Source organism: Muscardinus avellanarius, assembly GCF_963383645.1.
Source record: "Muscardinus avellanarius genome assembly, chromosome: 1".
NCBI lineage: Eukaryota > Metazoa > Chordata > Mammalia > Rodentia > Gliridae > Muscardinus > Muscardinus avellanarius.
In genome coordinates, this window is record NC_137786.1 from 97,589,584 (window position 1) to 97,603,058 (window position 13,475).

At 40.5% G+C, this 13,475-nt stretch overlaps 1 protein-coding gene across 1 annotated transcript in view; it reads left to right on the forward strand.

Moving 5' to 3' along the window:
* Window positions 1-227: 227 nt before the first annotated feature.
* CAMK4 (calcium/calmodulin dependent protein kinase IV) overlaps window positions 228-13,475 on the forward strand; it is a gene marked incomplete at its 3' end in the record, with an annotated part of 242,041 nt that continues 228,793 nt past the window's right edge. The window contains exon 1 of the mRNA XM_080704774.1: window positions 228-443. Within this exon, the coding sequence (XP_080560900.1) occupies window positions 283-443 (161 nt within the window). The 5' untranslated portion in view covers window positions 228-282. The remainder of the gene's footprint in view (window positions 444-13,475) is intronic.

A 13,475-nucleotide genomic window follows, 5' to 3' on the forward strand; every position in this document is an offset into this window, starting at 1 on the left:
CCATCCCAGCCGCACCCGGAGCCGCCCTAGCATCCGCAGCCCGCACGGGGGGGGGGGGGGGGGGGGAGGGAGGGGGAGCGGGGCAGGGGCTGCGGGAGGGAGGGAGGGAGGGAGGGGCGGCTGCGGGGCCTCCCGCGCCCTGGCCGCCGGCTCCGCACAGCCCCGCTGCCCTTCTCCGCCCACCGGCTAAGGGCGCCTCCTCTCTCGCCTCCTCTCCTCTCTCTCGCTCCGGCTTTGCAGGCGGCGGCGGGCAGCGGCGGCTCCCGGAGTCCGGCCGCCAAGATGCTCAAAGTCACGGCGCCCTCCTGCTCCTCCTCGTCCTGCTCCTCGGTCACCGCCAGCGCGGCCCCGGGGGCTGCCAGCCCCGTCCCGGATTACTGGATTGATGGCTCCAACAGGGATGCTCTGAGCGATTTCTTCGAGGTGGAGTCGGAGCTGGGACGGTAAGGCGGGGCAGGCGGGAGCCCTGGACTGAACGGAGCTCTGTCCCTCTGTCTGTCCGTCCGTCTGTCCGTCTGTCCGTGGGGCGGCCCCTCTGCAGGACAGCTCCCGGGGTGCCGAGCTGGTCTGTCTGCCCTCTGGGTGCCCCCGTCTAGTTGGTGTCTGGGCGAGAGCTCAGCCAGTTTCAGGTGGACCCCAGGCCAGCGCTGGCCAGCCTCGCCGAGGGTGACCGCTCTGGCCACACGTGGGCCCTGCTCCCCAACTAGAGTCTTGGCTTGGGATTATAGCTTCCCAGAGGGTCCTGTCTGTCCAGCTCTTTGGAGGGTCCGGGAGTCAAAGGGTACCCCTTCCAAATCAAGACAGAATTATTAAATTAGGTTCTCCTTCCTTCCCCTCATCAAGATCTCTGAAGCAAGTAGCACGAGACATTAAACTTAAATTCTAGCTTCCCTGCAGAGCGTGCTTGGAGCGAAGGGGGGAATGAATCATTTAGGAGAGTTCCAGGCAGAATAATGAAGTAGTGTGGCTTTAAAGAGAGAGTAGCACTCGGGGTCCAGGCAGTGGTGATTAGTGAGGAGAGTTCTGTTGATTTATTTAAATTATGTATGCAAAATCCCATCCCCTTGGGGAATCAGGGGTGTCCCCCAGCCTTCCTCTGAAGATCCAAACAGGTAGCAGTTTTGCCTTGTGAGTGATTCTCGTATTTCAGTCCACTGAAGACTTTCTCTTCCCTTTCCTTCCGTTTTTCCTTCTTTTCTTTCTGTTATAGGTTAGGAGACTGCTTTTTACTCAGTTTAGATGTATGACTTCTATAATAGGGAGTTGAAGACTCAACCGTTGGCAAGTTGCAACTTCTTCGCAATTTCATTTTCCCTTCTCTTTTAGCTGACAATTGTTTAGCTAAGAGCCATAAAAAAATGTCATTAGGGACCTCAGAGTGGGATCCTGGATGTTGATGTAATTTAGAGAGGTGGAAAGGTCGCTCTCCTCCCCTCTCTCCAATCTGCTATTACTATTACAGGCTTATAGGTGGTAAGTGAAAAATGCAAAACTTCTGAATGAAAATGTAGTAATTTTATTGCTTGAACATGTCTAAAAATACTTAAGAATCGAATAATGTATATGAAAACATCCATTTTGATCAAGCTTTTCAATGTTCATCAGAAGATATGTAATATAGGTTTATTATTTCAACCTATATCTGTATGGGTTGAAATAATCATGAAATAGACCTTCTTGTAAGGTTCAGAAGCTATCCTAACTATACGCTGTGCTGCAATGCTACAGTGTAAACAAGCCGATAAGGTGATAATCTACTTAAAATTGTTTACTGGGTGGTTTTGAAGCAGCCACATAGCAGAGGAAGTACCTGATGATGGCTCAGGGACCATCCCAGCAGCAAATCTGCCTTCTGAGTAACATTTACCCAGCTGTCTCTACTCGTTCTGACTTATCAGTACAGGTTGTCTTTATGAGTAAGCTTTGCCATCAGGAAAACCAAGAAATTTTCTTTAATCTGAGGGATGAAAAATTGGGTAGAAAAAAACCCTGCCAGCTGCACATGCATATGGGATAGTAGACTTCAGAGGGAAAACCCAAGGAATCTGTAGGGTTTTATTTTTTTTAAAGTTTAATGCTATTATGTTATAGAAAATTTGGGGGTACAAATATAAACCTATTGCATGTTGCTAAGACTCTTGCTCTGCTACCTAGTATTTGTTTACCTTAAAGGTCACAGAATTAAGATGTTTTGAGAAAAAAAGCTAAAGAGTGTGTTTCTAGTATGTTTTCGGTAGTAATGTGTATTGTTAGCTTTCTGTAGATGGCAGCTTTAGTGAGTTCTATGCAGACACTAGCTAAGACTGAGAAATACCATCACTTCATGATCCAAGGTATTGGATACGGCAACTATTATTCCAAATGTACTTATAAAAATGTATAACAATGAAGGATGCAACAGAATTATCATTGTAGGTACTGACTGAATGATATAATGTCATCTTCCTTCCTACACAGGTAGTCAAATGGAGCTCAATTAATTGGTTGCAAGTCTTGGCTCTCAGTGTTGGGCCAAATCTGCCTTCCAGTGGTGACTTTAAGGCTGAAACATTTAACTTTGTTAGGACACGGTTGTCATTAACATGCTAAGAGAAGAGCGCTTCTGGGGTTGTGTGGTGCCATGGTGGTTAGCTATAGAGTGTAGTCAGGTCCCATGAGATTAAGTTAATTGGTGATATGTTGGTTCCTCTGATACAATGACCTGTTATAAATTAGTGACTCCTAATTCAAGAAGTTTAGACTCAAGACCTTTGGGTCAATACACCCTGCAGCTGTGTTAGGAAACTCCAGGAGAGCTAACTCCCCAAGGTAAGAACCACTTGGAAGCTCTGGATGGACCATGTAAAAAGGTGGGTGCTCGCAGCACTGATCTAAGTGCAACAATTCAAACCAGGGCAAGCCGGGCGTGGTGGTGCACGCGTGGAATCCCAGCATTTGGGAGGCCGAGACAGGAGGATTCAGGTTCGCAGCCAGCCTTAACTACTTAGTGAGGCCCTTTGCAACTCAGAGAGGCCCTGTTTCAAAATAAAGAATAAAACAATAGGGCTGGGAGTGTAGCTCAGAGGTGGAATGCCCCAGGGTAATAAACAAACAAGGCAAACAAACTCTTTCTTGGAGGGGGCCATGGATGGGTTGTTTAAAAGTGTAAGGCAAACTAATTTTTCTAAAATCACATTTGAAAATATTGTATTACAGCATTTGTTTAAAAGTTTACAAAGCATCCTACACCAACACATTCGATTCTACTTAAAAATATGAATCGATCATGATCCTATTCAGGGCTCTGTGTCCTAGAGAGCAGTTGGCCTTTTGCCCAGTGATTTGAGAAATTGGCATTTTCAAGGCTTTCCTAATGGGCAAGAGCGCTTACCTCTGGTTCACATCCCATCCAGTGGTTTGGCACATGGAATGACAAGAATTGGCATGCCCTGCTCTGTGGTAGGCATTTGGCCTTGTACCTCTAAACCCATGTCCTGTTTTCAGTTATTCTCTACCTTTTGTTTCTATCTGTTGTGCTCGATTGAAAGAACATTTGTAACAAAACCAATGTATTCCAGTATTCCATATACACAGATCCAGAAGAACCAAATGAAAGATAATTAGAACAAAATAAAACTATGTTAAATTATTTTGAATTTTGTTTTCTTGTTTTCATTTTTGCTTACTGTGATTTTTTTGGCAGGTAACTTTCAGCACGCCCTGCCCCCAACCCAATTCACAATGGAAAAAAATACATTTACACAGGATGCTCTCTCTCTTTCATATATATACATATATATGTATATATATATATATATATGATATTATATCTGTGTGTGTACATAGATGTGTGTGATTTATATATACATATTTGTGTGTTTATTATATATAATTATGAACAAAATAGATTTAGATAGTTAGGTTATGTAAATGTATAAAAAAGAAACAATTTCAATAAGTAATACTTATTACCAACAGTATACTCTAATATATTCCATTTTATACTGCTTGGTTTTATTCTATTTCATTAAAAATATTGGCTGAACTGGTGTGATTCTGCCTCCCACTAATGGGATGGGATTCAGTTGGAAAATTCTATTTTAGGCCATAAATCTGTATGACAGATTAGACTATGAGGCAGAGTCCTTTAAAAATGTCTTGTAGACCAGTTGACAATCGAGTAGGGTCCATTTGGCACAGATCTGTAAGGGAAAAATCCTCCTGATATTACCTCTGTGTCACTGTTAGGTTTCTTCTTCCAAATATTTTGGGAAAACACTGGTTTCTCCTGACTCTCAGTGGGCACACAGGAATCTGGCCTGGCCGAGGGGCAGGGACGATAGTGGCAGCAGCTTTTATGTGTGGGGTGGAAATGCAGAGGCCTGAGAAGCCGTGTGCCCCAAGAGTAATGCCTACCTGGGCCAAATGATAGTCAGCAAGTGCTTCCTGAAAGGAGACAGGAAAAGTGTTCTAAGAGAAAAGTGTTCTAAGAGAAAGATTTTGACCAGTGCTCCTGGCTTTTTTAGTACTTTTGGCTCGTGCTAGCATCACACAGTATCTGAATGGCTTAAACACAGCATTTGTTTCTCACAGAGTTGGAGGCTGGCAGTGCAAGATCAAGGCGCGGGCTGATTCATTTCCCCAGCAAGGGCCTCTTCCTCTCTTACTGGTGGCGGCTTTCTGGCTGTGTCCTCCGAAGGTAGAGAGGGAGCAAGAGAGGAAGAAAGAGAGATCAAGCTGTCTGCTGTCCCTTCTTAATCCATCCCATCCTCAGAGGAGAGGGACCTCATCCTGCACATAATTACCTTCCAGAGGCCCACCTCCAAGTCCCATCACATTAGGAGCCAAGGCTTCGGCACTGGAGTTTTTGCAGGGCCCCCATTCAGCCCACAGCCTGGCTGGTGAAGAATCAGACCCTGTCTCTTTTCTGTCAGTGCTCTTCCCAGGCCATTCTTCTGGCTAGCACTGCTCAGGCCTTTGGTTTCCTCCTCACACTGGCTTGTCGGGCCCCGCAGCCTTTGCAGGATATATGCTGGCCTTTGTTTGGCTGCACACACTGCTCTTGAACCTTAAGCTCTTTGGGGATGTTCTGGTTTTTATCTGACTGGAAATTAAGAATATACCTGCCCAATCCCTCTCTTGTGCTGGTGCACCTGTTTTCTCAGGCGGTTGGCTCAGGAGCAAGGCGGGATGCAAGTGGGGTAATCGAATGTGCCACAGCACAAGCTCTTTACAAGAACACTGCCTCCGAGCTTCCGGAAGGCAGAGTCTGTGGGTTCGGCCTGTTCACTGTGATGTGCTCGTTGTCTAGCACTGCACACTGTGTTTAGCAGGTGCTCAGCAAAGGGTGCTCAGAATTCCTCAGTGGTGAGGAGGTGGGCCTGGCATGGCAGACGCAGCCCCTCCCACTTTTTTGAAATCTTGTTCACTGTTGGTCTTCATGTTGTGGTCACCTCCACTCTAGTGACCCCAGGAAAAGGGACATGTAGTCACTTGTTTATCTTCTCCATAAAACTTATGTGACCACGTCCCTGATCTCACTCAGCATTGCTTTCCTTTCTTCCCAGTGGGAGTATCGATTGGTAACTGCCGCCTCTGTAGCTTGGAGGTGTGGAGAGTAAGGCCGCTTTGCTGTCAGCAGAGTGTTTTGTGGTTCTGAAATAAAAGGAATTCAGTTTCACCTTCCCTATCACTTACCACAGGTGTGTCAGAATTACGAGTTAAATCAAGTTGATCTTAAAGGCGTGAGCTATCACCAAGCTACATCAACTTCTAAAGTACTTGGAAACCCACACCTTGGAAAAAACCTTAAAGTCTAGTGAAGACCATGATAGGATCACTGCTTTAAGATTACACTTTTTCCATGCCTAAATAATTCTTCTGGGGGGAGAGAGAGAGAAAGAAAGAGAAAGGGGAAGAGAGAGAAAGAGACAGAGACAGAGAGAGAGAGAGAGAGAGAGAGAGAGAGAGAGAGAGAATATAATATAAATACCTAACCACAGAATAGCTTCAAAAAACTTTCTTGTGAACACTTTACCCTCAGATGTATATATTTGGGCTGTGTGTTTGCAGTACTGTTTAAGACCAAAGTATGTGAAATGCTTTACTTGTTATTATTTATTATTTTTTCTTTTTCTTTTCTTCTGTTTTCTGGCTGCAAAGTAGTTTTTAACACTCCTTCTTGGGTAAGTTAACATCTCTGACTTTTAAGGATTTCAAGGTTAGGTTTATTCTGCAAAATACAATACTCAATTGAGTCAAGGAACCATAATATTCAGGCCAAAAATAACTTTTCATGAAATCAGTAGCAGCTAGAATCAAGTTTGTTCTCAAATTATATTAATCTTTACCATAATTATCTTTTCATTTATCTGTAATGCGGGACCATCTGAAGATTTTGTAACTCCAATGGGTTAAATAGAAAGTGATGTATAGATATTAAGAACATAGTATTAGTGCATGGACCCTCCAGTACATTTTCTTTATTGTAGTTGAAGAGGCTGATGGTTGTATGGGTGCGATAAAACAGAGAAAGGATTAGGTCAAGATTTTCCTTAGTCATTTTTTATCAGTGGCAAAAATCAAATGAGAGGAACAATGTCTAGAGAGAAGGTGATCCACACTGGTGAGTAAAGGGTGATTTGGGCCTTTCTCTTATATCCTAGGCACTACAGAATTTCTGGGCCAGATAAATTGTTTGTTATGGAGGCTCTCCTGTGTGCTATAGGATGTTGAGCAGTGGCTCTGGCTTCTACCCACTAGAAATCAGCAGCAACCAACAAATGCAAAATGTCTGTAAACATAGTCAAACATATCCTACCTCAGCCTCCCAAGGGATTACAAGCATGTGCCACCACGCCCGGCTATAGCTAGTCTTTACAGGACTCTTAATTATGAAGATAGCGAACAGCAGGAAGTTTGATAGATTAAGTTTTCTTGGCTTTCCTGAGTACCTGCTGCCACCAAATGTTGCCACCGTTTCTGTGTAGAGCCATGAAGAATTCTGTCATAGGTGCATACTACCTGTGCTATTATTTACTTACTATAGTTGTTTAATTAACCTTATCTTGGCTAACCTAAACTTACTTACAAAGAATGCTTATCTTGGCTACCCTAAACTTATTTACAAAGAATGCATATTTTCCTAAATTCAAAACCAGAAATAAAAGCAAATTGTATACTCATAAATAGAAGCAAATTATAAAAATAAATTGCAATAAGAAACACCATTGATACTAAATTGTACCTAGAAATGTTTGCCCACTGAAAGTTGCAGGCTTGAGAGGTACTCTCTTTGTTTAGAAAAGAGATTATTAAAGATCAACAGGGTTAAAACCATAGTAGCAGAAATTGAGGTTTTCTTCTTGATGTAATCAGAGTGATTGAAAAATAATTGAAAGGCGAGGATGTTCTCGTTTTTCGATTGCTTGGTAATGCCATGTCTTTGTGTCACACAAATTCCCCATGGCTATAGATCTAACCTTTTGAATAATCGTGACCTAGACAACGTGTGTTGGCAGCCTGTGTGTTGCGGTGAGGAGCTGGAGTATGAACGAATATGATGGATAAGACACTGCTGGGCCTGCAAGTGCATACTGATAATGCGGCATCTGCAGTCCATCTAATATAATACAGAGGATCGATAGGTGATGTGTTTAATAGGTACACTAAAATTGTGTTGGGAACAGTGATGTGGACATTTCTAATAGATGTGTAGTTAACTCAGTAATTATGTTACATGAGGTTCAGTCTTCCATTATGCTTCAGGTTTCTAGGCTTGCTATGTAAGTAAAACGAACATGGTTAAACTGGGTATTTTTATGTATAGACACAGAGAGGCTTGTTTGTTTTTCTTGCCCATGCTAGGTGAATTCAGGATGAGAACTAGTCTCCTTACTAGTAGAATAAAATAATGCACATTTTTGTAGACCATTTTCAAAAGGTTTAAATGTTGATTGCCCTTCTCTTTGGAAATATTTAACATTTATTATTGTTATTACTATTATTATACTATTATTATTATCGTGGTGGGGGGGTGAGCCCAGGTGCATTCTACCTATGAGCTATTCCTTCAACCCTATTTATTTATTTTCTTGTTTGTTTGTAAATAAGGTCTCACTAGGTGCTGAAAGCCTAGCTATGTTGCTGAAGTTGTCCTAGAACCTGTGATCCTCCTATCTCAGCCTTCCTACTACTGGGATTAAAATCATGTGTCATCAATGCCTGGCTAATATTTAACATTTAGGGTCAATGAAGTTACTACTTTGAATTTTTCGTTGATGTTATGGAAACAAGATTTTTTTAAATTAAAAAAAATTTATTGGTGCTTGTATTCATATATCTTAATGGGATGCAAGATGGTGGAGACATACATGCACACATCACCCAATTAGCCCTTACCCAGTTCCCACCCATTCCCTCCTCCTCCCTCCTTCTCATGTTTGGCTTAGTGATTGATATTGATATGTTTGTTAAAGTACATCATGTGCTTTAGAGAGTTTCCATCTTCCCTCCTCCCATCCCCTCAACAAACAAAATTTTTATTTCATGTTTCTTCATTCTTATTTCATAAATTGATGATTAAAGGATTATGTATCACAAACAAATGAGCCTAAGTGAGTTGTATTATGTTTATTCACATTTTGCTTTCAAAATCTTTTGTTATTGTTATTGATGGTGGTGGTGGTGGTAGTTTGTTTTATGGTACTAGGCATTCTACCTCTGAGCTGTACCTTTAATGCTATTTTGAAACAGAGTCTCACTAAGTTGGTGAGAGCCTTGCTAAGTTGCTGAGGCTGTCCTAGAACCTATGCTTTTCTATCTCAGCTGCCCAAGTACTAGGATTACAGATGTGTGCCACATTCTAAGCTTCAGATCTTGTTATTCAGGTATCTAGATTTACTTTTGTGTGTGTGTGTGTGGTACTGGGGATGGAACCCAAAAGCATTCTACCTTCGAGCTACACCTCTAACCCTATTTTTTAGTATTTGTTTTGAAACAGGGTCTCACTGAGTTGCAAAGGGTCTCACTAAATAGTAGCTGAGGTTGTCCTTGCACCCAGATCCTCCTGTCTATTTTTATGTGATATGCATCTTATTATTTCTGTATTTTTTGCTTTTATTTAAGAATTTTCAATACGAGAATGCATATCTTTTATGCAACCAACTTAATAAAGAGATTGAAAGGAAACAAAAAATTATTATGAGACAAAGATATGAGAACTGCAGCAGTCTTTTCAACAGAGTGATAGTTCTCTCTCTTCTGAGAGGACTGAAGTATTTGCATGGGGGAGTGGGTGGACCTTGAAATATGCCAGGATTTTAACAGCTACAGATTTAGCAAAGGGCATGCCAGGCAGAAAGTATGTTCTAAGAAACGGTGCAAATGCAGAAAAATGCAAGGTATACATTTGATAAAGTTGGGAGGGTAAGTTGATGTAAGACCAAAGAGGGCCTGTAACAACAACAACAGCAACAATAACAACAACAAAAGCTATCAAGTCCTTGTCAAATAGAAACCAAAATAATAGAGAAAGAGGAAGTCAACCTCATGAGAAATTTAATCGTATGTAATTTTCATAATAAAATATTATCCTTGTTTTTGTATTTGAAAACCATTTAAGTATATAAAAAATATTCTTAGATTGCAGACTGCACAAAACCAAGCTCTGCTAGATTTCGTCCATGGTTGCTGATCTAGACCAGTTAAGTTAAAATTTCACTCCTCCTAAGTTACAAGAAAATTTCAGGCTAAGAAGATCAAAATTCCATGTTTTCAGGGAACCATCCTGAATCTTTCACTTTAAAAATATCAAGCTTATATTAGTTTTCAGTGTGGACTGAACTTTAAACACATCTGTCTTCTACAAAAATGGTTACAGTTATAGTTCTAACCTATGTGGTATGGGAGCTAGTTCCATTTATCTATTTTTGTTCCTCTTATTTCTTTAATTTTGTATTGACTCTACCACTTATGTTCCCCCATAAATGTTTTTGAACTTAAAAAGTTTTACCTGAGTGTGTTTAAGTTAACTTTACATGTGATGATTGGTTTTCATCAAAGACTATTTGTTATTGGGTAAATTTATTTGGCACAGAATAATCTAATAGGTGTCAAGTTGATCACTCTGACAAATTATTTTTTAATTTTTTAATTTTTTTATTGGTGCATTATATTCATACATCATATTGGGGTAAAAAACTTGTGTGTACATACATGTACACATCACCCATTTAGCCCCTACCCAAATCCCAACCCATTCCCTCCCCATCCCTCCTCCCCATGCTTGGCTTAGTAGTTGACTTCGATATGTTTAAGTACATTGTGTGTTTTTGAGAATTTCCTTCTTTCCCCTTCCCATCCCCTCATTTAGGTTGTCTTGTTTGCTCCTCTATAGGATTTCCTTTTTCATCCAGAGTTCCTCCTATGACCCATTGCTCCCTAGCTCTCACATATTAGGGAAAGCATCTGATTTCTTATATTTTTTGTGACTGACTAATCTCACTTTGCATAATGTCCTCTAGTTCCATCCATTTCCCTGAAAATGATGTAATTGAGTTTTTTTTAATGGCTGAGTAAAATTCCATTGTGTACATATCCCACAGTTTTGTAATCCATTCATCTGTTGATGGACATCTTGGCTGGTTCCATATTTTGGCTATGGTGAATTGTGCAGCCATGAATATAAATACACATGCATTGGTTTGGTAGTTTGGTTTCCTTTCTTTTGGGTAGATACCCAGAAGTGCTATTGCTGGATCAAATAATAGATTTGTTCCCATTCTTCTGAGGATTCTCCATACTGTTTTCCAAAGTGGTTGCACTAATTTGCAATCCCACCAACAATGTTTTAGAGTTCCCACTTCTCCACATCCTCGTCAGCATCTGTTGTTGTTTGTGTTTTGAATGATTGCCATTCTAGTTGGAATTAGGTGAAATCTCAGGGTAGTTTTGATTTGCATCTCTCTAATTGCCAATGATGTTGAACATTTTTTATGCATTTATTGGCCATTTGAATTTTTTTTTTCCGTGAAGTGTCTATTTAGTTCGCTTGCCCATTTTTTTTATTAGATTATTTGTTGTTTTAGTTCTGTTTCTTGAGTTCTCTATATATTCTAGATATTAGTCCTCTATCAGATGTGTAGATGGCAAAAATCTTCTCCCATTCTGTTGGCTCTTGATTGATGTTCTTGACAGTTTCCTTTGCTGAACAGAAGCTCTTCAGTTACATGCAATCCCATGTATTGATTCACCTTTTAATTTGTTGTGCCTTTGGGATCTTGTTGAGAAAGTGTTTATCTGTGCCTGTGTGTTGCAGTGTTGGACCTATGCCCTCTTCAAGGAGCTTAAGGTCTCTGGTTTGATTTCCAAGTCTTTGATCCATCTTGAATTGACTCTTGTGCAGAGTGAGAAAGTGGGGTTAATTTTCAATTTTCTGCATATGGTTAAACTCTGACAAAATCTTAAATACATTTTTATGGCACTAGGGATTGAACCCAGGGGTTTTCTACCTCTGAGCTGCACTTCCAGACCTATTTTATTTTATTTTTTTAATTTTGAAGTAGGGTCTTGCTAAGTTACTGAGTACTGGCCTCAAACCTGTGATCCTCTGACTCAACATCTCAAATTCTGGAATTAAAGAAATGTAGCACAATGCCTAACTTTATTATTTTATTTTATTTTTTTATTTTTTGCGGGTCTGGAGGTGGAACCCAGAGGCATTTGACCTCTGAGCTATAGCCCCTGCCCTATTTTTAATTCTTTATTTTGTAACAGGGTCTCACTAAGTTGCGGAGGGCCTCACTAAGTAGCTGAGGCTGTCCATGAACCGCAATCCTCTGGTCTCAGCCTCCCGAATGCTGGGATTACAAGTGTGCACCACCACGCCTGGCTCTAACTTTAAATACATTTCTTTTGTGTGTGTGGTACTGGGGATGGAACCCAGGGGCACTCTACCTCTGAGCTACACCCCCCAGCCCTATTTTTTATTCTTTATTTTTGAAACAGGGTTTCACTGAGTTGTAAAGGGCTTTACTATATTTTTCGATAATAGACTATCTCTAGTCAAAATGAATGCTTTGGTTTACTAATATGTATTACCTGTGTGCTAAATAATTCTATATACATAAATCTCAGGTGGGCTAAAGTCCTTTAAATTGATACCTTGTATATAAGTAACCTTTTGATAACGTAGAGCAATTTATTTTTATTTGTTTGTTTATTCATTTATTTTTGTTCCCGGACATTGAACTCAGAGGCATTCTATTATTTTTTGTTTTGAAATAAGGTCTCAATAGATTGTTGAAAGTCTCACTTTATGGCTGAGGCTACCTTGGATCTCCTGTCTCAGCTTCCCGAGTGCTGGAATTACAGTTGTGCACCACTGAGCCCAGCTTATTTATTTTGAATAGACTTTGTAGATAAACTAAATTAGCCAGTTGTGTTTTGACTAAAGCAGTGGTCTGTAGATTAGAATGTCTATGCCCTGGGAATCTATAATAACATGGGGGGTGCTACAAGAAACAATTAGGGGATCTATTTTTGCTTCTTTTTCTGTTTTGCTTTTAATTTTATTTTGGGGATGCTTTTAAAAGCATATTAAATATTGGTTCAGTATCTGGTGTATAGCATTCATATGTACATAAGTATACATGATTTGGAAGCTTGTGCTCAAAAGCATTTAATGGATGATTACTGGGTCAAAGAATGGCGATTGTAAATGGATGCCAAATAAAATTTCTTACGTATATTTCAGTGACATTCCACATTGTGAAAATGAGCCTAAAATAGATAAATAGCTTATAATGCAAATGTGTTAATAATATTTCAAGGTCTGTCTTTGTGCAGAAAGAGGAAGTGGGTACATATGTGCTTGTTATGCATTTTAACTTACCTGATGAAAGGTTTTGATAAGAACTTGCTGCCATTCTAACAAAAAAAATCACACAGAAAAAAAGCAGAAAAAGTGTAAAGGAAAATAGCATGTATGTCAAGTGGAGGTTCAAATGAATTTGGGGCTCAACAGCAAGATGAGTTGTTATAAAGTTTGGTGAGGAAATGAGAAAAGTGGGTTTTTTGGTTTGTATGAACCTTAGTTTTAATGAACGCACTTCCTTCATAGAGAGTTTTGCTCAGTGTTGGCTCATGCAGCTGACAGCGCTGGCCTGCGGTGCTCTGCGGTACTGCTTGGAGCTCTGTGGACACAAGAGCCAGGATGTTGAGTTTAACCCTACTGAGAAGAGCATTTCCACAACCTCCTAGTAAAGCCAGGCCTCCAGGGATATGGATGAAAACTCACCAGGCCTAAAAGTGTTTCTTTAAAAACAAAAAGAGAGAGATTTAGACTTGAGACCACCCTCTGATTTGACTGTTCTCTAAGAAAGGTCATCAATAAGACATGCTCATTCTTTGTTAAGAATGTACTTTTATGACTTATGTCGTGACTGTAGACAGAATTTGACTAATGCAAATCAGAAAGGAAGACAATGGTGCCTGCA